General features: G+C 42.7%; 3 protein-coding genes across 9 annotated transcripts in view; 1 reads left to right on the top strand and 2 right to left on the bottom strand.

Moving 5' to 3' along the window:
* daam1b (dishevelled associated activator of morphogenesis 1b) overlaps nucleotides 1–8961 on the top strand; it is a 37887-nt gene extending 28926 nt beyond the window's left edge. For 2 of the 6 annotated variants that reach the window (XM_058056821.2, XM_058056820.2), the window contains 16 exons: nucleotides 486–624; nucleotides 699–757; nucleotides 984–1171; nucleotides 1473–1781; nucleotides 1875–1982; nucleotides 2447–2476; nucleotides 3665–3762; nucleotides 4125–4209; nucleotides 4297–4403; nucleotides 4706–4794; nucleotides 4867–5035; nucleotides 5109–5216; nucleotides 6031–6091; nucleotides 6176–6307; nucleotides 7272–7442; nucleotides 7981–8961. In XM_058056821.2, coding sequence (XP_057912804.2) covers nucleotides 486–624; nucleotides 699–757; nucleotides 984–1171; nucleotides 1473–1781; nucleotides 1875–1982; nucleotides 2447–2476; nucleotides 3665–3762; nucleotides 4125–4209; nucleotides 4297–4403; nucleotides 4706–4794; nucleotides 4867–5035; nucleotides 5109–5216; nucleotides 6031–6091; nucleotides 6176–6307; nucleotides 7272–7442; nucleotides 7981–8193 — 2066 coding nt within the window. In that variant the 3' untranslated portion in view covers nucleotides 8194–8961. The remainder of the gene's footprint in view (nucleotides 1–485; nucleotides 625–698; nucleotides 758–983; nucleotides 1172–1472; nucleotides 1782–1874; nucleotides 1983–2446; nucleotides 2477–3664; nucleotides 3763–4124; nucleotides 4210–4296; nucleotides 4404–4705; nucleotides 4795–4866; nucleotides 5036–5108; nucleotides 5217–6030; nucleotides 6092–6175; nucleotides 6308–7271; nucleotides 7443–7980) is intronic. The other 4 variants (XM_078798918.1, XM_078798919.1, XM_078798921.1 and 1 more) reach the window with 4 other exon arrangements.
* l3hypdh (trans-L-3-hydroxyproline dehydratase) lies at nucleotides 8890–12602 on the bottom strand. The gene is made up of 6 exons (XM_058056828.2): nucleotides 12532–12602; nucleotides 11546–12025; nucleotides 11312–11481; nucleotides 11050–11172; nucleotides 9545–9682; nucleotides 8890–9468 (listed from the first exon to the last, which is right to left on the bottom strand). The coding sequence occupies exons 2-6, from the start codon at nucleotides 12021–12023 to the stop codon at nucleotides 9343–9345; spliced, it is 1035 nt and encodes a 344-aa protein (XP_057912811.2). The 5' UTR covers nucleotides 12024–12025; nucleotides 12532–12602; the 3' UTR covers nucleotides 8890–9342.
* Nucleotides 12603–13624: 1022 nt separating this feature from the next.
* Nucleotides 13625–27087, bottom strand: LOC131107149 (voltage-gated delayed rectifier potassium channel KCNH5-like). Of its 2 annotated transcripts, none has more exons than XM_058056888.2 (12): nucleotides 26959–27087; nucleotides 25978–26101; nucleotides 24887–24993; nucleotides 24660–24788; nucleotides 23951–24066; nucleotides 23474–23866; nucleotides 23308–23400; nucleotides 22687–23116; nucleotides 19691–19890; nucleotides 18436–18688; nucleotides 18174–18370; nucleotides 13625–15933 (listed from the first exon to the last, which is right to left on the bottom strand). In XM_058056888.2, exons 1-12 carry the CDS (start codon nucleotides 27029–27031, stop codon nucleotides 14914–14916), a joined length of 3135 nt encoding a protein of 1044 aa, XP_057912871.2. In that variant the 5' UTR covers nucleotides 27032–27087; the 3' UTR covers nucleotides 13625–14913. The 2 variants fall into 2 exon arrangements, with proteins under 2 accessions (XP_057912871.2, XP_078654994.1); XM_078798868.1 differs by having other exon boundaries at nucleotides 23474–23833.
* Nucleotides 27088–27898: the final 811 nt, after the last annotated feature.

Below are 27898 nucleotides of genomic sequence, written 5' to 3'. Positions count from 1 at the left end.
TCCAAGCTTGACTGCACTTTCTCAGTCTTCAAAGTTAGATTCATGAGATTGTTTGGGCGTGCGTCCAATATCAGTTGAAATTCACTGATCTGGTACATTTTCAAGCAGCTAATGTCATGCACAAGCACACCACCCAATAATGTACAACAGCTCTGCTTTTTCCCCACTCTTTTCAAACATGTCGAGTTGCTAAGCTGTAAACATGTAAGCTGTAAATCTGCAGTAGTCACCTTTTCGCATGTTAATCTTACTCTGTCGGTCACTTATTTTATGATTCTTCTGTAATAGCTTACATTTCACACCCAAAAGCATCAGTAGCAAAAGTCTGTCAGCGGGCCCTTGTCAAGTGCATCAGGTTCAATAACCCTTCAGTCACGCCAACGTGTGAAAAAAGAATGCACACCATGCTGTAAATTACAACGACACAGCCACCGTGTTTGACATTATTACGAGCACTAATGGCTGACTTTCACTTATCTCTGCAGACAAGAGGAGCGGTAACACGGTGCAGTACTGGCTGCTGCTCGACCGTATCGTCCAGCAGATGGTGCTGCAGAATGACAAAGGTCACGACCCCGATGTCACGCCACTGGAGAATTTTAACGTGAAAAACGTAGTGCGGATGTGAGTGCTCTCATTTCAACCTTTTTAGCACAAACCTTCAGCAAGTTGCTAATTGTGCGTGTCGTCCTCTTCAGGTTGGTCAATGAGAATGAGGTCAAACAGTGGAAAGAGCAGGCCGAAAAAATGAGAAAAGGTGAGTAGCATAAGTTAATTGCCGAGTTGCCTGTAGCTGTACCACTTTATCGTACACTCCAAAGCATTACTTAAGTTAAAGGACGTTAACAAGGCTTATTTAAGAAATAACAACCTCAATTTGTACAATGAATGCCTCGTTCTGTGTGTGCTTTAGGAAAATAAAGGCATGGGCGTTATTGCATTCATGGTATGGTTCTTAATGATCTCACCCACTCTTGCCGCAGAGCACCACGAGCTACAGCAGAGGTTCGAGAAGAAGGAGCGTGAATGTGACGCCAAGACGCAGGAGAAGGAGGACATGATGCAGACGCTCAACAAGATGAAAGAGAAGCTGGAGAAGGAGAGCAGCGAGCACAAGAATGTCAAGCAGCAAGTGGCCGAACTCACGGCGCGGCTCCACGAACTCAGCACAGTATGTTCAATTGCGTAGATATGGGGCTTTTCACTTCACTTCCTCGATTGATTCATTGATCAGATTATTACATTCAGAGGTCCTGCTTCCATTACTTCAGTGTCCATGTAGCTCAACTTCATCACATCGTAGTTGGTGTCATGTTTAGACCGCGACCTAGTTGATACAGAATCAATGGCGCCTCTGTTGGATGCAGTCAAACAGTGCACTGCAATTCCAAATAGATTATTATGCCCATCCCATTTGGCATCACGAGTTTCCTTGTTTTCCATTTCAAACCACATATTAAATCTCCGCCCAGCAGAGACAAGCTGCTGTTGTCCCAGGAGGACCACCTCTCCCCCCCGGCCCCCCAGGCGGCCCTGTACCAAGCCCGCCCACACCCGCCTTCTCGGGCCTGTGTCCGCCACCTCCCCCGCCTCCGGGTGGCATGATGCCTCCTCCTCCGCCGCCTCCTCCACCGGGTGGCCCTCCACCTCCTCTGGGCCGCGCACCCGTGGGAGGCATCCCACTGCCACCCGGGGCCCCGCTGGGACCATCCATGAAGAAGAAGAACATTCCACAGCCATGCAACCCACTCAAGTCCTTCAACTGGTCCAAGTTAGCTGAGGTGGGGAAATATCCTTCTTCATAAACTGACTTCTCTTGGTCCTTTTTGATTTGAAATATGACATGGAAAATTATGTATTTTTATTCCACTCAGAATAAACTTGAAGGCACCGTGTGGATGGAGGTGGATGATGCAAAGGTTTTTAAAATCCTGGATCTAGAGGACATTGAAAAGACCTTTTCAGCCTATCAGAGACAGCAGGTACTGATGCATCACAGGTTTGGGGGCATTTGTTGTGTTGACTAGATCATTAATAGTTGGCCATATTTGAATGGAACGCCACATGAGATCGAACATGCATGTTTGATTCACTTAGCATCAATTTTTTCTTTCCTCCAGATTATTTAGTCACTCTTAAATTCTAATAATTAGCACTGGATTTCTAGCAATGACCACAACAATGTGCATGAACTGTTTTGGTAATTTTGTCAAAATAACACACTGGACACATCTTGTACGTGCACAACCATTTAGTGTGTCATCGTCATCACGCATGGTCACTCCATGAAACATCCTCTGACACCTGGCTGCCAGCCTCATGAGTGCTGAATGAGCTTCTGATTGATTTGCTGTGTTGTGTTGTTGTTATGGGCTGCCATCACGCAACTGCTTGACTTATTCTAATGAATGCTTACATCTTCCCCTGCTTCCCGGCTGCATTGTAGGACTTCTTTACGATCAATAGCAACAAACAGGTGAGTGCGCTTACCGTACAGTAGTCTTATAGTCCGGAATTTGTTTACACTCACATGCCAATTTATTAGATACACTTTAGTTCAGAAAATACTGTACTGGCCCAACTATAGGATGCTATTTTGGCCTGAGAAAAAAAGTCTGAAATAGACTTATATTTGGAGTCCAGACATTTATACATGCAAACCAGCAGGTGGCATCATGTGCACTTAGATTATACTCACAGTACATCAGCAAAGTGAGTTACAATTCTGTTTTTAGATGTACCTAAGATATTGGCATGGGTGTGTTCATGTTACAGTCATCCCTCTTGATATTGCAGTTTTATTATTAAAACTATATTATTATTTTGCTATATCGCTGTTTTTCAGAAATTAATGGTTGCAGTTTTGTGGTAGACTTCAGTCTATATTGAAATGTAAGCAGGAATGTTACATGGATGAGACGCCCATCCTTATTACGTAACCCCAGCTTGCACTGGATGAAGCCAGCCATGAATGCAGAGTGATAAAACTTTCTCCTCACATTCTGTGTGGAAGTGGTAAATTTGTGTCTTCTTCACAGCTCTGCTTGAAACCCTTTTTCTTAAGGTTAGAAGAAATTAATTTGAGGTTAGCCCACTAGTTTGCTATAAGGATGTGGAAAATAATCGATATCGCCCATCGTATCGCCAGAAAATTCCATCCGTGTATCGTTAAAGTATCATATCGCTGGCAGTGCATCGAGATGTGTATCGAATCGTCCTCAGTGCTTAGATTCACACCCCTACTTTGCTAGCTAGCTTGTGTCTAGAGTTCCTGTAGCATACTAGTTATGCAATCCAGTGTAAACAATAATAGGAGTGTTATTTCATGTTTACAGGGCTCTAATAATGTTAAAAGGCACATTTAAAAAGTCATAAACAGTTTTCTAAGCTCGAACTACAAAATTATTAATGTATTAACATTGAATCCTATGTGACGGAAATGAATTTATAGCGGTCAGGTCTGGAACCAATTAACCGCTATAAACGAAGGATGACTGTATACCTTATCCTACTGTACCTGTTGCTTGCATAATTTGTTTCCACTTTGTCTCCGCCTTTCCACTGTGACCTTTTTGTATAATCTGTGTGTATGTGTGACCGTCATTACCTTAAATGTGAACGCCACGCCGTCTCGTTGACGCATTTCTCTCAATTTGCCGGACAGAAAGAGGCAGAGGATGACACGCTGAGTTCCAAAAAGGTGAAGGAGCTGTCCGTGATTGATGGGCGGCGAGCACAAAACTGTAACATTCTTCTCTCGAGGTACGTAGTGTCCAGGTGTGGTTATTTACTGTAAATTCCGAACTAAAGACCACACTGCACCCACTAAATTTAAGGATATAAAAGATTTGTACATACTGAGGGCTATTTAGTTTACAGGAATGAAATTAAATACATGTTTTTTCCCAAACAGTGCATGTAACACTTCTGCTTAAGCAGTAACCTACTTACCTCAGTCATGTTAAGATGACGCAAGTCCAGAACGTGACCACAAATTAGCCACATGACTGTATAAGCAACTGGGTTCACAGCGTGAGAAAAGTTATACACCACAAATTCCAGTATTCAGCTGCTCTTTAACCTTTACAGATGTCATATAATGAATGGATGTGTTGTTTGTGCAGGTTGAAGCTTTCCAATGAGGAGATCAAGAGAGCCATCCTGACCATGGATGAACAGGAGGACCTTCCTAAAGATATGCTGGAGCAGGTATGTTAATCAAATGAACCCCTGACCTCTTTCCCTTCAACTTAATATCAACTTAAATGACTGAATGGTCCTCTTTTGGGCATTTAGTTGCTGAAATTTGTCCCGGAGAAGAGCGACGTGGACCTCCTGGAGGAGCATAAGCACGAGCTAGACCGCATGGCCAAACCCGACCGCTTCCTCTACGAGATGAGTCGGTATGCATTTGCTTCCCTCTTGGTCTGACTCCATTTGTTGTGACTCCTTCACGGAACGATAGGTCTGCTGACGAGGAACAGCCCGTGTTATGTGTTTGTCACTGCTGATAAACAAAGTGACACGGATTGGCACTCTGCAACGGAAAACAATGGCCTTCTGTGATTCATCCTCCATAAATAAATGGAGCCAGTAATACAATAATGCTGTTTTCCTTTCAGTTTAGTCAACAAAGTCAGTGTGTCCTTGTTGCGTGATGACGCTCGTCTGTTTTTGTTCCTTTTGTGTGCACTTTTAACTCCAGAATAAACCACTACCAGCAGAGACTGCAGTCTTTGTACTTCAAAAAGAAGTTTGCTGAGAGGATAGCTGAGATCAAACCCAAAGTTGAAGGTGAGTAAAGTGTAACTCTTGCTCGGCCAGAGCAGCTGCTTCAGGATTTAACTCTCGGGTTTTGTGTGTCAGCTCTGACCAAGGCTTCAAAGGAAGTCTTAAACAGCAGAAACCTGAAGCAGCTCCTGGAGGTGGTGCTGGCTTTCGGCAACTACATGAACAAAGGCCAGAGGGGCAACGCTTACGGCTTTAAGGTGTCCTCCCTCAACAAGATCGCAGACACCAAATCCAGCATCGACAAGTAAGAGCACAGTATGAACCGTTCCCAGCAAGTTGGGAATGTGATGCATCTAAACGTTTCTCTGTGTTGCCAGAAACATCAACCTCCTGCATTACTTGATCACCATCCTGGAGAAGAAGTACCCCAAAGTGCTCAAGTTTCAGGGCGACCTGCAGAGCATCCCTGAAGCAGCCAAAGTCAAGTAAGCGGAGCCTGCAACACAGCATCATCACATATCACAATTACAATACATTATTGCAAGGCAACATTTGGTCACCTTTTAAAAAAATATAATAAATAAATTATAGCTATATTGCAGTATTTTTTCCAGAAAAAAATATTTCTGTCATATAGGATTAATGGTTCATGAATATTTTTGTAGTTAGAGCATAGAAAACCTGTTTTTAACATTATTTAAAAAAAAAAAACAAAACCCTGTAGACACCAACTAACACTGCTGTAGTCACCTTTACACTCCTATTATTCATTGTTTACGTCACATTGCACAACTCTGCTCTAGGGACTCGAGACAGCTGCTAGCATACTAACAAGCTACCAAGCTAACCAGTTAGCCTCAAAATTTTTTCTTCTAAACTTAAGAGGGCAAAAACTTACCACTTCCACACAGAATGGGAGGAGAACTTTATTTCATGATATCATGTCAGACATGCTAAGTGTGTTAAGGTAATGTAATGCAAGGTAATGTTTTGTGTCATTGCTGCTGCCTAGTGGCCAGAATACTACATATCACTTGTATTTGAATGTCTTTTAAACTAATAATTAAAAAACTCCTACAAAACATTGATCATTTATTAATTTATTTGGAAAAAAACTGCAACAGAACAAGGAAGCAATAATTGAAATGCAGTATTGCAAAGGATGACTGTATATCTCATTAATAATGAATTGATTTCATTTTGAGAATACACAGAGGGCAATAAAAAACGATCATATGGTTCTTACTGTATTATAATGAGACACGTCCATTTCTTCATCACTTCTTTGTTGCACTACAGCATGACCGAGCTGGAGAAAGACATCGGCAACCTGCGAAGCGGCCTCAAAAGCGTCGAGAGCGTATGTCTTCTCTTTTTCTGCTTTTGAAATGGTCGCTTTTTGTGCATGGATGACAATTGAATGGCTTCTTGGTTTGGTTTCCAGGAGCTTGACTACCAGAAAAAGCGGCCACAGGAGCTGGGTGACAAGTTTGTGTCTGTGGTGAGCCAGTTTATCACCGTGGCCAGCTTCAGCTTCTCCGATGTGGAGGACTCTCTTACAGAGGCCAGAGACCTGGTAAGGAATGCTTGTTAGTACTTATGTACCATTACTTACCATAATATCTGGGGGGGGGTTCAAACCGATACAGATGACGTCTCAAGACCAATATGGTCTCCTCTTTGCTGCAGCAGCCCGTTTTCTTGCTGCCCTCTTCTTGGATAAAATATGTCTTCTTACCAACAGCCCCCTGTCAAGAAGCTTTCGACCCCCTCAGCCACATTCCCAGGAAGACTTAAAAAGCAGAACAGAAGCGTGTGAGCTTCCTAACCAACATGCTGGACTTCTTACTGGTCATCAGCTCGCTGCCATGTGCACAAGAACCAAACCAGGACCAGACCTGGTGGCTGCATCACGTTAGACACAGCTGCGTCACTGAAGGCAAAAGACAGACATTTTGAAGTTTAACAAGAACTGGGTCTCCATTAGACCTTTACAAGTAGAAACCTGAGCATGTTGTCCTTTAAGGGAGAGAGCTCGACACGCCGACGTCTGATTTACACTCCCCTTTATCGGCGCAGGAGGTTTTTATCTTGACCATGTTTCCACCGCCACGCTCTGTACTACATTGACCCGACGTGGTGAGCTGGTCACATGGCAACCATTAGTCTCTGTGAATCATTCACCATGTCTAAAACAGCCTCTCTACTTCTTCTGCCGAGCAAAATGGCGGCGACTGCTTAAACTGTGTGAATGCTGGAGAAGCGGTGATTAGGTGGCACGTCTTTGATGCTGTTAGTTCTCAGCATGTCCTCCCGTCTGGATGGGCTTCTTTTCTAGCCCGCTGTGAAAAGTAGCCAACAAACACGTCGCCTTCATTTGCTCGTCTCCGGCCCTCGGCTGTAATCAGTAGCTGGTCAAACGTGCTTCACGCAGCCTTCAAAGCTGGTGCTCTCATTTCAAAGACCTCGGCCCTAACGAGTCCTCTGTAAAATCTGCTAATCCCGTGTGGGGGGCCTCCTTTTGCTCTTTTCTCTTGCAGTTCCTGAAGGCCGTAAAGCACTTTGGCGAGGACGCCAGCAAGATGCAGCCCGATGAGTTCTTTGGCATCTTTGACCAGTTCCTGCAGTCTTTCATGGAGGCGCAGCAGGAGAACGAGAACATGCGGCGACGCAAAGAGGAGGAGGAGCGCCGTGCCAAAATGGAAGCTCAGGTACCTAAAAACCAACCTTTATCTACCTCTGCAAATGTTAGGGTTCTCAGCTGTTGGTGTGAAACTCTTAGGTGATACTTTCCGTACTTTCCGTACTACGTGACAATTATTCTCGTTCTATCTCGTGGGCACCAGGTCTGAGATGATGAGAAATGAATCAATCATACAATACATGAAAATGAACCCCATCATTTTGCCGGCCTCAATATATTGCCATGTGCATGCGTGTCTGTTTTCCTGGTCTCCCGCCTCCATACAAGCAGGAAGAGGGTTCACTCTGTGCATTGGATTCAGCACCTTTTCACCAAAGCTTGTGTTCTGGCATGAACGGAGTGAGCCCCTTTGCCAGTCGTACAGTCTCTTTGTCTCGGTGGGTGGAGGCGGGGCCGCTAGCATAGATTACAGAAGAGTATAGACTCGAGAGGAGCAATTATAAAACCTATATTTAATGCACAGGCAATGTTTTAAGTAACATTTTCATACAAGGAAAGAAACACTGTAAAGTAAAAATATCCCTAAAATGTAAATGTCCCTGCAGCTCAAAGAACAGCGGGAGAAAGAACGCAGGGCACGTAAGGCGAAGGCAAACGGTGAGGACGATGGCGGTGAGTTCGACGACCTGGTGTCGGCGCTGCGCTCAGGTGAGGTGTTCGACAAAGACTTGTCCAAGATGAAGCGCAACCGCAAGCGCATCAACAGCCAGAACACGGACTCCAGCCGAGAGCGACCCGTCACCAAGCTCAACTTCTAAGAGGCGGATGAGGTCCTGCTCTGCGCTTGTAGGTACTTTTTCGGTTTTTCTTTTCCTTTTTTTTTTTTTTTTTTTTTGAAATAACTGGGTCGACCTGACATGCACATTCCTCCATTCCTGCCCGGCAACAGGCCCACACACAGCCACGCGTGCATACGTTTTCTTTTCATCCTTGCGAGCATTTCACGTTTAACAGCGACGAGGAGGACAGGAGGACACCGTTTGATGGGATAATCTCTTTTTGTACGTGCAGCTTCATCCTTCATCCAAACAGGATGACAAGTCCAATTCAAAGAAGAAAAAAAAACAACGTGGGCCATTTTTCTACAAAGTGATGTCATGGATCGTCGCTGCTCTTTTTTGGGGGAGTAAGACTCAATTTTGAACTCAAAGCTGCTGTCACAAGCATCTACCAGGAAGGAAGATGCTGCATTTTACCAGAGCTTTAACTGCAAGAAAAGTAGCTGACAGAAGCGGCATATTTTTCTTTTGTTTAGGTTTTTTTTTTTTTTATGTCACACGTGTGCAGCGTTTATATATTTAAATATATATCAGATCATGATTGTTTTTACTTCTTCCTGTTAAGAGCTGGCCTTAACTGTTGATTTAATGTCAAGTTGGTACTCTCCAGGCCTGGGCCTAAAAGTCACTAATGTCATAGAGGACGTATATCTGTATAAAAAGGTTGCGTGCTTGTTACACACTTGCACATATAAAAATCATAATGTACAATGCTACATGCCATTAAAAACATACCCAACCAATTCAGTACATGTTTTTATTCTTTAACATTGTTTCTGTTGTTTTCAAGTCATATGACTTAGGAAAGTCAATTATGAGATAAAAAGTCGAAGCGACGAGATAAAGTGATGTTATGAGATAAGAAAGTCATAATTATGAGATAAAAGGTCGAAATGATTAGACTTACCATTGGGATATTTATTTTCTTTCAGTGTGGAAAAGGGGTTTCCATACTTCTCAGATGAAAACAAAACAATAAAAATAACCAGTAGTAGAAAATGCAAGGGAAAATACTATTTTTTATGTCTTGGTGGTAGTTATTTAGTGAATGGTAAGCATGCGTTTCCATTTGAGAAGTCGTAGCTCCATCTAGTGGCCAAGGTACATCAACGCAAAGGAAAAGGACTCTCACTTGAGCAGAAATCCATGCGTCAGTTCATCTTCTGGCTCCTGCACAAAACTTGAAACTCCAGTGTAAAACGCTCTGCCGGCGACCTCCACCACCACTGCCTTGAAGTTTCCACACTTGGTCTCCTAAAGCAGGACACCACAGATTATTCAAGACTCAAAAGTCTCCCCCAAAAAAGTTACCACCACCCACATACTGTACCTCGACAGCTTTCCCTCTGAACTGAGATCCCGTCGCTCCGCTCTGGAAGGTCCTGGACTGGTTCAACTGGATGAGACCTTTGTGATACTGGAGGGCCACTCGCGCTGTCACGCCGGAACCGGTTGGGCTTCGATCCACCTAGAACCAACATTTATGGACTAAATGTCACAAACCGCCACCATCTTGATTGTAGTCCGAAACATAGAAACAACAAGGTTATGCTGTGGAGTTGAAAATCATCATCACTACCAACAGTGTGCACTATAGTCCCCACTATTTTGAAGGAAGTCTGTGTTGAGTATCAGTTCCACCAATATGCAAATTGGGTGTGGGACAATTTTAAACTAGAAAACAACAAACAGACTAGTAGCAATAGTATGGAGCGAGGTTCCCCAGGCAATAGAGGCATAGGCATCCCCTCAACATCGGTACCTTGTAAGCCACTTGGACCGACTGAATTAGTAAGCTAGGTCCTTGCAAATGGCTTGTGTACTTTCATTGTTAGCTCTGAGCCTCCGGCAACACTTTCTCATTATTCAGTTTTGCTTATTTTCTTCTACTAACTTGAGGCATTTCAATGTTTATTTAATATCCTCCATCTTTGTTCTCACATGTCACTGACATCACTCTTTGTATCAACAAAGTTGTTCAGTGCCAACTAGCTTGCTGTCTAAACAAGCTGCAGAGGAACCGGGAAGTATGTAAGATAGAAAGCTAAGTTCAGTGTGGGACCAATTTCAAGTAGAAAACAACAAATTTGGAGGTAAATATTGCAATATAACTACAGCACAAACTAGTGGAAAGTATGGAGTGAGGTTCCCCATGCACCAAAGTTAGCATGCTTGATATCCTGGGGGAGGTCAGTATGCTAAGTCCTTGCAAATGGCTTGTGTACTTTCATTGTTAGCTCTGAGCCTCCGGCAACACTTTCTCACGATTCAGTTTTGCTTATTTTCTTCTACTAACTTGAGGCATTTCAATGTTTATTTAATATCCTCCATCTTTGTTCTCACGTGTCACTGACATCACTCTTTGTATCAACAAAGTTACTCAGTGCCAACATTCAGTGTGGGACCATTTTGAAGTAGAAAACAACAAATTTGGAGGTAGATATTGCAATATAACTACAGCACAACCCTGTGATACCCTATCTTTCAGCCAAAGACAGCTGGGATAGGCTCCAGCACCCCCGTGACCCTCTTGAGGATAAGCGGTAGAAAATGAATGAATGAACGACAGCACATACTAGTGGAAAGTATGGAGTGAGGTTCCCCATGCACCAAAGTTAGCATACTTGATATCCTGGGCCAGGTTTGTTTTTTTTTTATCTTGTAAACTGACTGAATCAGTAGGCTAAAGCTGATTAATGTAATTAGATTTGTACATTTGAAGGCTTTTAGCTCTGAGCCTCAGCTGTCATTTTGTCTTGTTTAATGTCTAGTTGGTGGCAAAGACACTTTGTGCCACATGAATGTTAAGAATGAACATGAAATACATGAACTGACCTGAGCTTCTGCGAACACGCAGACATTGGCGGTAGCTTCCGAGGAATACTCATCTTTTCCGTCAGTGAGGATGGTGCCGTAGAGGAAGGCCAGGTCATCGCTGACTGGATGGTAGAGCTTCACCTTTTGGAAGGAATAACACGGCTGATAATGCAGGGTAAGTACAGTATCATTTTACACTTGCATAAGGGTCCGTTTATGTTTAAATGTTTCTTAAAAGGGTTTTCAACAAATCCGATCTCTACTTCCGATGTCACATTACCTGTGCCTTGACCGCCGCGGTGACGGCTGTGGCGGCATCCACCAGGTCTCGAGTCCTGGACTTGGATACGTCCAGACCGAACCTCTTTGCGTCTACAAAGGCGTAGTAGGCTCCTCCGTAGGCGATGTCCACCATCACATCTCCAAAGCCTTCCACCGCCACTGTTGCATCTGTGGACACATTGTAGCCCACAGTGGTGATAAAGGTGGCTTCCCAGTGAAGATAAACACCCACCTGTAGCGAAGGCAAAGGCCGGCACGCTGAGGAACCTCACTGCCCCCGTTTTCCCTTCCGAATACTCAACAAAGGCCTTCACCAGGCCGCACGGGCAGTGAATATTCACTACCGTCTCAGGCGAGCACGGCTCCTTCACAAGCCCATAATCCACGGCAAAGCGTCCCAGCGCGATGACGGCGTGCCCGCACATGGTACTGTAGCCCTCGTTGTGCATGAACAGCACGCCCAGGTGGGCCTCCGCCAGCTCGCTGTCCACCACCAGGGCGCCGTACATGTCATAGTGGCCCCGCGGCTCGTACATCAGCGCCCTCCTAAGGTGGTCCAAGTGCTCCCGCATGTAACGGCGCTTGGACAGCACCGTGTCACCTTTGACCTCTGGGTAGCCTCTGACGATGATGCGTAACGGCTCGCCACCAGTGTGCATGTCGACCACGGAGAGCTTGGCGCCCTCGTGTGGTGGAAGCTGAACTTCCATCGCTTTTAAAAATCAAATGGCAGGAGGATATTTCAATATGAGAAGTTACAAGTCGTGTTTTTATGTAAGTGTACAGTTTCATTTTCTTACTTTTTTTAACATTACTTAAGTTTTATTTGTGCACGATACACTGCATTTAAAAAAAATCAAAACCTTTCTTAACTGATTATCATTATCATTAATTACTTATGCATTATCATTAATTACATTAATTTGATGAAAAATCACTCACTTACCGTATTAATATATTTCATATGTTCAATATTTTCCTTAAACAAATGGGACAACTACTACCAAATTGAAGTGGAAAGTTTAACAAACATGATAAACCAGTAGCTGAAGCACAAAAACACATGCAACCAGTAAATAACACACATTCACCGACGTACCTATTTTAACGCCTCCATTTAAGGTTTACAATGATACAATTGTAATATATACATAAACAGCGTTGTAGCGCAACAAACGAGGCGGACGTGCAGCGAAAAATAAAATAACTGGTGTTTACCTTGCAGAATTAACCTCAACTTCTACTTTTCCTACTTCGCTGGTTTCCGGGGGGGGGCTGGGAAACCAGTGGAAGTGCTTTACTGCCCCCAAGCGGTGGGGAGGAGATATGCTCCTTTTTTTTTCCAGCGTGTGCCGCATAGTGATCAATGAAAGGATGCAACTTTGCCACTTTTATATTTTGTAAGGCAACGTATGTTAATACTTTTTAGGTTGTTTATATTGTCTTTTTTAGATTGTTTATTTTTACTATTTAACTGGTTCTGTCCTATTTGCTGCTGTGCAATGTAAATTTCCCCACTTTGGGACAAATAAAGGTATATCTAATCTAATCTAATGAAGCTATGCTAAATAGTAAGTCAGCTTTGTGATACACAGTAAGTAAAAAAGAGACTGTTAGTGTATTTTTGTATTAGTGCTTTTTTTAGTTTTTCCAAATATTTAAACTTGTCTGTTTTTGTCTTGTAATATAATTACTTTATTCTCACAACATTATGAGTTTAAAAAAATAATATATTTGTCTATGCTGCGCTACTAAAATTACATTATTTATACTAATAATATTTTAACATTATAATTCATTAATTCCTTTTCTACCGCTTATCCTCACGAGGGTCGCAGGGGGTGCTGGAGCCTATCCCAGCTGTCTTCGGGCGAGAGGCGGGGGTATACCCTGGACTGGTCGCCAGCCAATCACAGGGCACATATAGACAAACAACCATACACACTCACATTCATACCTATGGACAATTTGGAGTGGCCAATTAACCTAGCATGTTTTTGGAATGTGGGAGGAAACCGGAGTACCCGGAGAAAACCCACGCATGCACGGGGAGAACATGCAAACTCCACACAGAAATGGCCGAGGGTGGGATTGAACTCGGGTCTCCGAGCTGTGAGGCCTGCGTGGTAACCACTCGTCCGCCGTGCAGCCATTCATATTATTATAACTATTATAATGTTCTAGTAAAATTGTTTATTCAATTTCTGATTAAAAAAAAAACAGATGAGGGCCTCAAATGGCCTTCAGGCCGCACTTTGGATCAAACCTACAGTTTTCACCCTAAATGGTCCTTGCAGAGCAAAATGGTGTCATAAGAGTAGAAATAGAATGTAACAACAAATGAGACGGAACAGCAGGTAAGTGGGGCAGGCATGTTATTTTTCTGTATTGACATCTTTGTAGAAAGATTCCGTGGTGACATGCAAGACCTTTTTAGAAGTCATACAGCAGGGGAGAGGTCACATGCTTACATCCTACTTCTTTTTTTTTTTATTTCATACAGTAAAGATTTCTCGGCTCAAATGTGCATAGCAGCATCAGCAGCAGGTCATTATTCTTCACTTTGAACCTGATATGTATTCCTGTTTATTCTCACAAGAAATGCTGGGTTTAAGTCCGTATAACAGCCAAACTACCTGAGCGTTGCATTTCAGTTCACAAGAAAAATCACATCTGTTCACATGCATGTGGAAACGAATCAAGGGGACACATCCTGCGTTCCGTTTGCACCATTATCCATGATGTAGCAGTACTGAGGCTTTAAGTAAGTAAGGCACAATTTCTACTTATTTCCTTTATTTAGTTCATGAATCATTAAAGCTGATGGATGATGACCTCAGCAGTTCTACGTGAGCCCCCCCTCACCCTCGAAATAAACACACAAACTGAATATAGAGGATGTCACGCATGTGGTGAGCAAACGAATCAGGTTAAAAGTGCGAAAACAAGAAGCTACGTTCACTTTTGGCTGCTGTAGTCCACTTGCATGGGGGCGGGGGGAGGGGCAAGTGGAGAAGTTGACTTATTTAGGACGCAAGTCTTATTCTGCTAAAGTACAGTCGTGGTGATTTTACCCAGAAAATCACTGACATGTCAGCCGGTCCTCTTGTGGAAGGGCTGAAATGCAGTGGAAATGAATATTGTGAAAATGAATATTTGTGTCATTCTCAAACCTGTCTTGCTCCCTGGGTCCACCAATCCACTATTGAGCCTTTTTGACCATTTAGGGCTAGGATACGTCTTACTTTTGTAAGTAAAATCTTGGATTTAAGTCCTTTTTTACATGCAAGACTTTCTTTGGTAGGCCAGCTGGCTGGAGCGAACTGGAGACCCTTTTTTTTCAGTTCGAGAACATGATTGTCAAACTCTGGAACGAGTACGACAGGTGGTGTGCAGGCTCCATCCAGCTGTTTGCAGGAACACCAAGATTTTATAATACAAATCTAGAAAAGTACACAAGCAAATGACGTGTGCGTCCAAGCCGTGTTGTTCAACCGTGATGGTGCTAGCAAAATCGGTGGTGCTAGCTAAATATCTGAGGTGGTGCTTTGTGTAAAAAGTTTGAGAACCATTGCCTGAGAAGGTTGCTACTGAGTCACTTCAGAAGGGCCCGTCATCTTTTTTGGGTCTAACAGAGGCCGTAACGGAGTCTTGACCTTTCACCCTGGGTCTTGGGGAGGACGTGGGCGGCAGAGAGAGTCTTCTTTTGATGGACAGCAACCTCAGGATCTCACCCACCTGAGCCTCCAACACAGACAGCCTACCGCTCAGAAGCTGAATGTCCCCCTTTAGCTCCACCTTGGCCTCGTACAGCGTGGTCTGCAGGAGGTCCCGCTCGGACCCGGGTGCCCCAAATGGGTTTCTTTCCATGGGGCTGCGCTCCAAGGGGCTGCGCTCGAAGGAGCTCCTGGAATCTCCCACCCGGTCGATGCGCAAGTCGCTTTTTGTGATGCCGCTGTCGCATGAGTCTGTTTTATGGAGAGTGGTGGCTTCTCCTGCGTTGGAGCCGCCCTCCCCGCAGTCCTCCTGGTTCTGGTTCTGGTTGGTGGCTGCTATTGGTTCTGATGACTGAGATCCTTTGGTCCAAGCCTCCAGTTTCTCTGGTGGCTTCTCCTGCTCTCCTTGAGGAGGAGGAGGAGGAGGTGGTGCAGCAGAGGTGGCGTTTTTAAACTTGGCCCACCCCCTAGCCCCTCCCTTGCGGGCGGCAAGGCCCCCAGGCCCCTCTGCGCCCACACTCCGGCCCTGTGCTTGGTTATTGACCCCCTGGCTCTGCGTCATTTCCACACAAGAGCGAAACTGAGCATCTGTGGTGCAGTTTTGCGGCAACTTCTCAGCAGGCGGGGCCACGCAGCCTACATCGCCCACCCCGTCCCCATCGCCGCCCTGCTGGGCAGCAACAGGCTGAGCTTGGCTGGTGGTTGAGTTGGTGTGAGGCGGCTCCTCCTGGATGCAGTTGTGATCCAGGTAAGAGGGAGACTCTCCTGGCGTTTGGCCGTCCCTCTGCTGCCGGAACCTCTGGAAGAGCTTCCGAACAGGATGGTCGTCCGGGATGGAGAGCGCCACCTCGTTCCTCTGACGCTCCTGTTCCCTCTTTACATCGGCTATCTTTCTGAAGATGACCTGGAAAGAGGGAGAAGCCATGTGGGCATTTCTAATGATTTACCTGTCATATTATAATTATAATAAACTAATATTAGCAATGGTCGACAGCTAGGAGACCAGGGTTCAATTCCACCCTCGGCCATCTCCGGGTACTCCGGTTTCCTCCCACATTCCAAAAACATGCTAGGTTAATTGGCGACTCCAAATTGTCCATAGGTATGAATGTGAGTGTGAATGGTTGTTTGTCTATATGTGCCCTGTGATTGGCTGGCGACCAGTCCAGGGTGTACCCCGCCTCTCGCCCAAAGACAGCTGGGATAGGCTCCAGCACCCCCGCAACCCTCTTGAGGAAAAGCGGTAGAAAATGAATGAATGAATGACAATATTAGATGGATAGATGGATATGATATATTCATATTCATCACTTGTAATTAACCAAAGTCCCCATTAGGTGGAGCACATGCACTTTAACCGTGCTTTCATCTCCTGCAGAATTGTGATAATGCCCAATGGGATACGTCGTGGTAGTCCACCACATTATTTTGAGGTCTTGGAATGAAAATACTTGCCAAGTAGCAGATTGTAATATGAGCTAACTTATCGGAGCCAACTACACAAACTACGTTCATATTTAATAGCGCTTCTGCAGGCTATACATACAGTATTCATGGCGTTCATGTTGATTTACATATACAATATTCCTATAGGAGCGATGTTGGATCAATATTTGATGTATGGATGTGAAAGATGCTGTTTTTGTAAATGAAAATAGTGGATTTATACAGTGATTGTATGTTTCTTTAATGACATATGGTGGCACGGTTATTGACATAAAGTAATTCTATGCCGTTGTAGCGCCGCCAAAGTAAGACATGTTTTCTATTTTGCGTTTCAAAGCCTTTATACCGAAGCAGCTTTAAAATGCACTTGTCTTTGCGGATTGTTTCAAAGCAGCAATTACATTAGCTTCGTGTGTGGATATGCGGGTACGAGTGCAAACAGGATGGCTGCCAACTCCAGTTTGACAAAGTAGCAGAGTAATAATCATCATTTCTTGTTTCCATTTGTGACAAGTTGCCTCCATGATTGCATCATTGTTCCATTAAAGACCTCCCTCGGGGCATTGCTGCTTTCAGCTTCTTTAATATTTCAGCCAACACAGCAGCACTAAATGCTTAGCTTCGCTTTCATGCTTTTTTACGACAACAAAAAAGTCTCGATTCAGACTCACTATGTGCACTGTTGGGTCCAAACGCACGACTAGAACAATGTCAAACACAGTTACTCTCAGAGCTGGATGGACTCAAACCTGACTATACCAATTGTTAACTATATACGTATTATATTTTCATATTTACAGGCATGTACAGTAATCAGTGCCTGTAAATTAGTTTTTTTCATGTACATTTAGCATTTTTTTGTTTCGACAAAAGGTTGTACTTAAGTATTGTTCATGATGAATACTACTACTAATAAAAGCAATTCAAATACATTCATGACGACAAATTACAAATAAATTAGAATATTTGAATAATATATATTTGAATAATATAATTTGAATAATATTAATATTAAATAATATTAGAATATAATCCCCAAAATGTTTTAGTCTTTCTTCAACAGTAATGACTTTTGTATTTACAAATAATAACAATAATAATAATAATAATAGTAAAAAAACCCCATAATAAAACAAATCATTTAAATCAACTCATATGGACTTTTTAGAAATAAATTATTTGTGTCTCAGGATTTCAGAAATTTCAGGAAAATGGTTTAACTGGATTAATGTCATTTGCAAATAACACCTTAAAAAAACTAATAATAATAATAATAAATAATTCAAATACATTCATTTTCAGTTATTCACAAATAAGTTTGTCTTTTAAAAACAAACAATTACTAATCATAATAATAATTAATTTTGCTTCATTATTTCAATGAAACACAATCAAATAAATTCACTTTGAATTTGAATTATTGGCTGCCTCCATTACAGAAATGTACCCAAAAAAAAGATTAAAGGTTTATTCACAAATAATAAAAGTAAAAAAAAATTACTTTGTAGTTTTGCTTTGTTGTAACAAGCTTTGTTATTTGCTGTTCATTTCTTAAAATGGGACAATTGGTATGCATTGACCACATTGAAGTTCAACATGTAAATATATTATATATATATAATATATAATATATATACATATATAATATATATATATACATACTGGATATGCAGTACTGTATGTGTGTGTTCTAGTTACCCGTTTGCGTAGATTGCAGGTGAGGATGAGGTTGCGTGCAAAGGAGTTGGCGAAGGCCGTGTAAAACTCCAGCACCCTCATGAGGGCGTCCCTCCTGATGACGTGCAAGTCGCAGTAGGTCAGTGCTCGAACGTTTGCACACGCTCGCGCCATGGTGCTCTCTTTCCAGAAGACGTCTCCGAACACATCACCTTTACCTTTACGACACGCCCACCACCGTCAACACGGTTGTCACGCATTTCAGGAAAATCCGAAGTCTTACCCAGTATGGCGATGACCTCGTCGTCCTGGATGACCTCCAGGGAGCCGGACACCACGAAGCAGAGGGTGTCTACACTCTCGCCGATGTGGAAGATCAGGTCGCCGGGCGCGCAGTGTGTGGTCTGGAACTCCACGGCTAGAGAGCGCAGGCAGCCGTCGCTGGCCAGGCGGAAAGCGGGGTGGTCGTTGAACACCTGCCTGTTGAGGTGCACGCAGATGTCCGCACGCATGTCTTTGGGGCAGATGGACAGCACCTGCAATACAACAAAGAAGGTACGTAGTGACGTAGCTGTACGGCCGTCCCTCGCTACATCACGCTTTGAACATTGCGTCCTCATGCTATTTCATTATTTCAGAAAGTCATTTATGAATAAATGATTGCTGTTTACTGCCTTTTATTAGGTCTCGGTCTACATTAAGCTTTTTAAGCATAAAAATTGCTAAATGAAGTAACTATTGAACTAAAAAAACAATACAAGGCAGTAGAAGCATTCTAATTATGAATGTAGTATTCTCCATTGGCCACTAGATGTCAGTAATTATTCAGCATCAGACGCAATCGTCATTATTGCAGATTTAAATCGTCTCACAACAGGCACCACAATAATAACACGGGCTCCTGTTGGGGGCGTCACCCCCGACAAGCTAAAACTGCACTCTTTATACCCCAATGTCACTTCCTGTCTTCCACCCACCACAAAAGTTGGTAAGGGAACACATTTACTGTGACACACACACAAACAGGAGATTTACGTATTTACGTCTTGAATGGCTTATTTACTCTTATTCTGTTTACTATGTTGGGTAATAATAATAATAATAATAATAATAATAATACATTTTATTTGTATAACACTTTTCAGAGTACTCAAAAAAATAGAGTTGAGTAAAAAACAGAGTAAAAGATACATTAAAATACAACATCCATACATTCATTCAGAGCTAAAAGCAGGGCATACTAGTATTAGCATACTAGGCTAACACTAGTGTAAAGCCATTTAAAGCTGCCATTACGATACAATGATAAGTCAATAGCGAAAAAACGTGCGAGTCATGTTACAGTATCTTATTTATGTCTAATATGTCTCATTTTCTACTATACTGTAATTGTCCTCTACTGAGTGATATAATTGTGACTGTGACTATAGGGTTGTTATTTTATGTCAAGGGGACTCTAATTACAGATCATAAACAAGATTTCTATGCCATAACTACGAAGGAGAGCAGGTTTGGGTGCTCTAACGACCCGACGGTACCTTGTCTGTGTCGATGCCCTTAGACATGGCCCAAGTGGAGACGATGAAGTCCATGACCCTCTCGCTGAGACCTTTGGGAACCTGGTAGAGCTTGAGGAAGTCTCGCACGTTGTTCAGCATCTCGTGGTAGCGATTGGTGTTGGTGTACATCTGCTGGAAGATGGTGGTCACGTTGCCGAAGATGGTGGCGTACAACAGCGCTGGAAGAAAAAAGGTAATCACCCACTTAGACCCGGACATTTTGTTTTTGATCAGCGTGTAATTTGGTGTTTATTCATTTCTAACTATGTATTATTTGGAATAAAATAATTGCCAAATTTGGTATGACTTTATATAAAATTTGTAGTTATTGAGTATCTAGAGGGCGGCATGGCGGTCTAGTGGTTAGCGCGCAGACCTCACAGCTAGGAGACCAGGGTTCAATTCCACCCTCGTTTGCATGTTCTCCCCGTGCATGCGTGGGTTTTCTCCGGGTACTCCGGTTTCCTCCCACATTCCAAAAACATGCTAGGTTAATTGGCGACTCCAAATTGTCCATAGGTATGAATGTGAGTGTGAATGGTTGTTTGTCTATATGTGCCCTGTGATTGGCCGCCGACCAGTCCAGGGTGCACCCCGCCTCTCGCCTGAAGACAGCTGGGATAGGCTCCAGCACCCCCCGCGACCCTCGTGAGGAAAAGCGGTAGAAAATGAATGAATGAATGAGTATCTAGATGCGTATTATTGTTTACAGCATAGATATTTGTGGGATTAATTGTGATTAATTAAGAGTTAACTATGGACAAAGTGACATTAATGGTGATTATATATTTGAATGATGACAGCCCTAATTCTTGCCACTGTATATAGTATTTAAATAGTGTTTCCCATTCATTAAAGTCTATTCATTCATAAACACATTATAACGGGACTGTTTGTGAATGTAGCTTGTGGTTCCAACTCCATTTTTGAGGCTATAGAGGAAGTTTTAATCCAAACATGAGCGCACAATGAGCGTTGTACATTATCATTCATAACATTCAGCGTCCCTGTGAAGGCGTCCCGGCTGCCTGCGGTGACCTCAAAGAGTCAGTCAGTGTCTCTTAATGGGGAGTTTTGAGCCAGTGGAGGGGAAAGAGGTTAGGATGCATATCTAACGTGATGATGTTCGCTTTACTACTGTACACTGCAGCATGGATGGGATGGGGCCTTGAGGCGCAATGCTGCCTTTCTTCGATGGCTCGCTCTCCTTGCATAATCACCGTATCCATAGCAGGACATTTATTGGCCGTAATTGTATCCCAGACTTGTGTGTGTGTGTGTGTGGGGACACGGCCGATTCGTGATGGCACCATCACCGGCAGCGTGGTGGTGGCCTGTAAACCTCCTCTAAGCGTGACTGTCACTCTGTGTTGCCTTCACTGTTGTTACTGCATCACATGACTTGACATGATGCTGCACAGGAGGAGGACAAAGGTTGGCGGAGGAACGCTCCACCCTTTGACTGAGGCGTATATATGATGAATTTTTGTCTTGGATTGGTTTTATTCACTGTGATTGGCTGGCGACCAGTCCAGGGTGTACCCCGCCTCTCGCCCAAAGACAGCTGGGATAGGCTCCAGCACCCCCACGACCCTTGTGAGGAAAAGCGGTAGAAAATGAATGAATGGTTTTATTCATTCATTTCATTTAAGAACTTGCAACCTTGTTTTGTGCCTTGCTCGAGGGTGTAAAGGAAGATTTTAAACGTAGGCGTTTCTAATATAGCATCCCCCCAACCACTATCTCTGATAATCATGTCTAACTGTCGTTATTTAGTTATTAGTGATTAAAAATGCGTATTTATTTAAGCAAGAGGTCACAAAGCCTTAAGATGGAGCTACTTCCATTCCCGTCACTAAAACTGGAGTGTTTACCCAAAAAAAGGGCAAAGTAGTGGTTGTTTAGTGGCGGCTGGCGCTGTCCAGCATCCATTGATAGTCTGTTAGGAGCAGGAGGTTAAAATAGCTGCTCAACGTGTCACTTTTCATCACTGTAGTCTCCCCAGCGGGGGGGGGGCAGTGTCTCCATGACTGCCGCTTAAATAAGAACCCGAGTGCAAGTGTTGTCTCTGGATTACCTAACAATGTTTCTGCGGCTCACTTTCAGGGATGGGAATGACAGCTTCTTGTTGCAGTTGGTAGTTTTGCTTCCTGTAGATCAGGGGTCTCAAACACACGGCCCGCAGGACACTAGTTTGAGGCCCCCGCCTTGATATGAAAGTTTAATGTTAGTGCGGCCCGCGCAAGTTTGATATGGACGCTGTATGGTATCATGTACCCAGAATTATTATTATTATTATTATTACGTTTGATTAATGTTCATGTTAAAGGTTAAATAACTGTTAATAGTTATCCTCCCTATCCGTGTGGAAGTGGTAAGTTTTTGGCTATTTAAGTTTAAAGGAAATAACTTGAAGGCTACCATTTAGGTCGCTAGCTCTCTAGTGTGCGAGTTAGCATGTGTCTCAAGACCCTGCAGTTGCGCAATATGTTGTAAATAAAAAAAGTATAAATGTGACTATAGTCGTGTTTTGTCATGTCTACAGGGCTCTAATAATGCTTTGTTCATTTTAATCTGAAAAAAATAATTTGTCTACCCACCAACTATATGTGGTTTCTTAAGTTTTTATTATTTGGTGTTTTATTATTATTATTATATTTATTTATTTATTACTGATTGATTGATTTTCTTTATTCTTGATTTGTTTATTTATTTTTTATCTTATTTTGGGTAGAAAAATAAAAAGTAAGATATTTGAGAACAGTGGAATGTTTTATCAGAGCTTTTATTGTAGAAAATTGGAACCAAAGCAACGTTTTTTTTAATTTTTTGTTTAATAATTTTTTTTAAATAAATTTTTTAATAAATGCATTTTTTGTTGTTTTTTCAGGAAAACCTGATGCGGCCCAGTCTCACCCAGACCAGTGGCCCCCAAGTAAATTGAGTTTGAGACCCCTGCTGTAGATGGTACTTACATCCCACCATCATCATGGCCACGGAGAAAATCTTCTCCCCGTCCGTGGTGGGAGCGATGTTGCCAAAGCCGATGGTGGTGAGGCTGGTCATGGTGAAGTACAGCGAGGAAATGTACAGCGTGTCCTTGTTGGGGCCACCTTCCCACTGGCCCGTGCCGCTGGCGTTGTAGCGGTACGGCGTCCCGATGCTCAACGCCAGCTGGTACAGCCAGCTGTCCGTCTTGATGGTGTTGGTGGTCTCGTCGATGACTTCGTGGTCGCCGATGCTGTACCAGATGCAAGCCAGCCAGTGGGCCACCAGGCCGAAGACGCACACCAGCAGGACCAGGACGGCGGCGCCGTACTCCAGGTAGTGGTCCAGTTTCCGGGCCACGCGGCCCAAACGGAGCAGGCGGATGACCTTTAGGGAGCTGAAGAGGCTGCTGAGACCCTGCATGGGGAGGAAGCAGGACGGGGACTTCATGTGAGGCCTGCAGATAGAAAAGATCTGCCTGTGCCTTTCACGCAGAGCCCAGTTATGACCAGCCATTTTTCCACTAGCGTATACGCTTTCACACAGCAACACAACATCTTCTTATCACATCAATGCCATAAAATACGTGTGTGTGTTTATTTCCTTACTGGTAGTACTGAGTCCTCCGTCCTAGTGCTGTTCCTGTGGAAGACTGACGAATCACGGAGATGACTACCCGTGGATGAAGATGTGATGAAGTCCTTCGGAGAAAAGACAAATGAAGAAACGATTTAAAGGAGAAGAAAAGTCCAGCCCAATCAGGAGATCACCCACCTCATCAAAATTCTCAAAGGCGTTGATGATGTCATAGGGCAGACACGACAGCAGATCGATGACGAACCACGTCTTGACGTAGTTCATGCGAATGAGCCTGGCGTCGGAAATGACCTCGCCGGCGGGTCCCACGAAGGTGGTGTGGAAGTTGAGCACGATGTCCACCAGGAAGATAACGTCCACGATGCTGTCCAGCACCAGCCACACCAGGTTGCTCTGCCTGGTCCTGAACGACACGTTGTACGGCACCATGATGGCCGTGTAGAACGTCAGGATGAGGATGACCCAGTCCCACGTGGTCTTGAAGGTGCAGTAGTGGAGGATGATGTGCGGGGGGGTTTTAGGGGCTTCCTGCTTGTACTGGGGGAGGATATCGGAACCCAGCTGGAGGGCCTTTTTTTTGTTACACACAAAATGAGTGTAGTTAATGATGCAGGGAGGACCGCTGCTGCGTCAGCCATGATGCACGACACCCACCTCGGCCAGTCTGGACGGCTTATGGTTGACCTCTGTCTTGCTCAGTGGCGCCATCTGCTGTACCAGGTTACGATTGTTGGTGAGCGCCCGCGTTAGCCTGGCAAACTTTGTCCATCCTGACCCACAGAAGACATTGACGCTTCAATTACTTGTCTAATGGTAGTTGCAATTACAGGGGACCAAAGCTAGGGGGCAGTAGTCTGTCCAAACCTTTTCTATACGGAGGACCACATAGTGACAAATGGAAGGATGAAACTGCCACTTTAGCCATTAGTTCCTTTTTAGTTATAATAAAATCTTTAAAAGTATTTTTAAAAATAAATGTAATGATTAATAATCAACTTTAAATTAAAATATAAAGCCAGAAAAAAATATTTTACTAAGGAGGACAGGCGGCATAGAAGATGAATGGATGGACATCCATAATTCATATTGTTAACTCATTAATTCACATGTTGTCAGCCTCCTTGCACAGTGCGTGCGACTGTCCTTATGTGGTCCGACTGTTGTTTCTGCTTCATGTATGGAATAGAAAAAAAAAAGGTCTTCGTGGCACACTTAAAGCCCCGGGGACATCATGGAATTATAGTTGGACCTTCTGCTCACTGACCCGCACGTGCAACACCTGGACAGCTGGATCGTCCGCTGGGTCTCCGACTCACGACAATTCAGACACATTTGCTATTTGTTGAGTCGATATGCGTCTCACCTCGCGTCGTTTCGTCCTCAATGGGCTGTTTGAAGAGCGTGATGTCTCTGAAGGTGCAGAGGAAAAGAACCACCTTGTTGTTTTCATTTCGGATGGGCGCCACCTGCATGTAGAGCCATATGGGTGTTCCTGTGTGGTGGTGGTGGTGGTGGTGGGGGGGGGGCATAAAAAGTCTCAGCAGAGTGGCGATAAAAGAGGTTAACGAGGTTAAAAATGAAGATGCTTACTGTTTTTGGTGTAGAGCAGCACCTCGTAGAAGTTGGACTCATAGTTGTCAAATGTCTGGCGGATGTTGTCGATGGTTGCCTTGTCAGTCAAGTCTCCGTACATGAAGCTTGTTGGACAAGGCCGAGGTCGGTAGGTCATGGCATTAGAAGAATGACATCATAGTACTTGCTAGGTGTGTGATCAAGATGTACAAGGACATTTTTGTTTCTCGGGTTACAGCCATATAGGCTAAAGATTTTTTTTTTTTTTTTTGCTGCAAGACCAAAATTAATTTAATTTAATTTTAAGTTGTATATATTTTTTGCAACATAAATAAACATTTAAGAAATAATAGTTGAAATACTAATAATCATAATAAATTATGAATAAATAATGAAAACATGGATTTATTTAAATCTAAAATTGTACTTAAATGTACCACTGTATTAAAATAAATACATATTTCATTAACTTAAATCATCTGTAGGATAAATTTATTATTTTCTTAAATTATTTTACTTAAAATAAATAATAATTTAATTAATAATCATCATCATAAGTAAATTGAATTTAAGATTGGATGAAAATTCTTGTAACAAAGAAATATTTAATAAATAAACTTCAGAAATATAATAATAAATAATGAAATTATTTTATTTAATTTTACCATTTTACATTTTTGTAAAATCAATATTTAATAAGTAAACATAATAAATAATAATTAAAATAAATTATCTGGCAGCCAATTAACTCACTCAGACGTCATAGTCATCCCGCTCACAGCCACTAGAGGGCATAACTGCAAGCAATTGGGGGATTGCTATGATCTGCTAATAAAGTCGAACTATAGTTTTCACTCAATTTTCAATTGAGACACACAACTACTGTATATCCTTTCTGCACCAATCACAGGGCCTCATACTAGCTCAGTGGTTAGAGTACTGGTAAATCAGGGGTCGTGAAGTCGTGTAGCTTTGTATTCCATTATTGCTACATACATGAATCAGCTGCTGGTTTTTGAGGAAATGCTGGTTGTAATTACAGTATTTACAGTCTCTGAAATAACTAATATAATATCTACGATAACACAAGCACCCCCGTGGTTGCATACTTGCATGTGCTGCTCCTGTGCATGACTTCAGCTCTGTGGTAGCCGGACAGCTTGCAGAATCCATCGTTGCTGTACACGACAGGCCACTCCACGATCTGTGCGTTTCCCAACAGGAAGCTGGTTTCTGGATCCAAACACCCCCACACCAAAAAGAGCAGTTTTTAAAACTCTCTATTTGGATATTAGTTAAAAACAATATTTAGTGAAACTATTTAGCGTAGCATGTTCTAAGCTCTATTCACACACTTAGAATAAACATATACAATGGTAACAAAATGCACAGACAGAAAGAAGGCATCAAAATTTAAAGCAGCAGTAATATTTGTTGATAAAATGTTTATGCTCCAGCCTCGGCCTTGATTAAAAATGAATGAAGAGCTGCAAAGTTCTCCAGCTGTTTGCAGGAAATCTGTAAAGGCCATTTGGCCTAATTACTTTGGACATTTTGCAGGACCACTTTAGGTTTGCGTGTGTGCGCACGGTTCGAGTGGAACAATATTCATTTCATTTCTTTCTTCATTTCACGCTGAGGAGAATGCAACCTTTGCAGCAACTTGTATATTGTATATTCTTTTTGCAGTACTTTCACTCAAATATTGTGCCTTTCCTTTTCAAGGAAATTTCAAACAATGTTAAACCCAATGCAAATCTTCAATGCAGTTTTTGTAAAGATATGTATCACTCAGCACTCACAGATCAAATAACATTAAGTGCATTAAAGCTGGCATAAGAGCAAGCCAACATCCATGCCTCTTAAAGTATAAGTGGATCATTCCTGCAAGCATAATCAGAATGCACTTTATGGCATAGTCACTGTATAGCCACTACATGTGCTTAAAAGGTGTCATTTCATAAGGAGAAATATTGTTTGGCATGTAGAATGTTGTCTAATATTACACTCTATACACTACAAAACTGTTTTAACCTTGTTTAAAAGTGTTGCATATATTAAATCAACATTTTTATTCCAGTAAAACTCACCACTGGAACGCCGGACGATGTTCTCCAAAAAGGTGTTTTGCGGGGCCACCAGTCCTCTCTTGCCCCCATGCATGGTGCAGGCTTCAGGGTGGAGACTTGGCGCTGCTCGGCGGTCTGGATGCTGCCTCTGCTGGCATCCAACAGTGTGAGGAGAGAGGGGCGGCGTGCGTGCAGTTAGCAGTAACATTAGCACCTGTTTCCGAATGTGGCTTTTTCAAAATAAGAGTTGAAAGGTTGCAACAGGTTAAATATTGATACTCTTTTTTCCAGATGCTGCGACGATTGTGTGATTCTAAGTAGCTGTCAATCTCCGGCTACATAATGTAGTTATATAAGAAGAAATTTGTGTGATTATGGGAAAGAAGCATTTTATTTTGGAACACTGAATATCCGGTTTCTTCACGCAGAGAAATAAATCGTCTACGTACAGTACCTGGCTTTTTAAAAGAAGATAAGATTAATATTTAAGGTTGTTGGGAGTTTAAATAAGCCAAATAATACGTTTCTTATGTGTTCTCGTTAAAAAAAACTATTTACTGATAGTATGCATAAATGGGAAAATGCAAAAATAAATCTGTTCATATTATGCTACACGTCAATTGAATGTAAATTTATATTATGTTGACCTGTCCAAAACAGTCAAAAATAACTGCTACACGTCTTAAATCTCTAATTTACTAAACCTCTACCTGCAATGCTGGGTTTCTCCAGCAGAGGGAAGTAAAAGACACATTGGAGCTCGCACTTGTTTTCACATTGGGCTTTTCCATAATAAAGACGCCACATTCTTGTGTATTATTGACAAAACACTGTGAAAAGTGAAATATTGTGAGACGCTGTTATGACTGTTAATAAAACAAAGGGTCACTTACCGGGCACTTTAATTGATACGAAGTACTTCAACTACGATTTTTTTTCTTTTAGAATTCTGTCAAATATG

This window comes from Doryrhamphus excisus, linkage group LG19 (genome assembly GCF_037039965.1).
Source record: "Doryrhamphus excisus strain RoL-2023G ecotype Guam linkage group LG19, RoL_Dexc_Guam_v1.1, whole genome shotgun sequence".
NCBI classification, from domain to species: Eukaryota; Metazoa; Chordata; class Actinopteri; order Syngnathiformes; family Syngnathidae; genus Doryrhamphus; species Doryrhamphus excisus.
Note: the sequence above shows the minus strand (reverse complement) of the source record. Positions and strands in the feature narration are given on the sequence as shown.

Coding starts and splice junctions, on each gene's coding strand:
- l3hypdh (XM_058056828.2), bottom strand. CDS start 12,023: ATGGAAGTTCAGCTTCCACCACACGAGGGCGCCAAGCTCTCCGTGGTC. Junction 11,482..11,545: donor GGCCTTTGCCTTCGCTACAG/GTGGGTGTTTAT, acceptor ATGTGTCCACAG/ATGCAACAGTGGCGGTGGAA. Junction 9,683..11,049: donor GCGTGTTCGCAGAAGCTCAG/GTCAGTTCATGT, acceptor TGTTGGTTCTAG/GTGGATCGAAGCCCAACCGG.
- LOC131107149 (XM_058056888.2), bottom strand. CDS start 27,031: ATGCATGGGGGCAAGAGAGGACTGGTGGCCCCGCAAAACACCTTTTTG. Junction 26,102..26,958: donor CATCGTCCGGCGTTCCAGTG/GTGAGTTTTACT, acceptor GTTTGGATCCAG/AAACCAGCTTCCTGTTGGGA. Junction 23,867..23,950: donor AGCCGTCCAGACTGGCCGAG/GTGGGTGTCGTG, acceptor AACAAAAAAAAG/GCCCTCCAGCTGGGTTCCGA.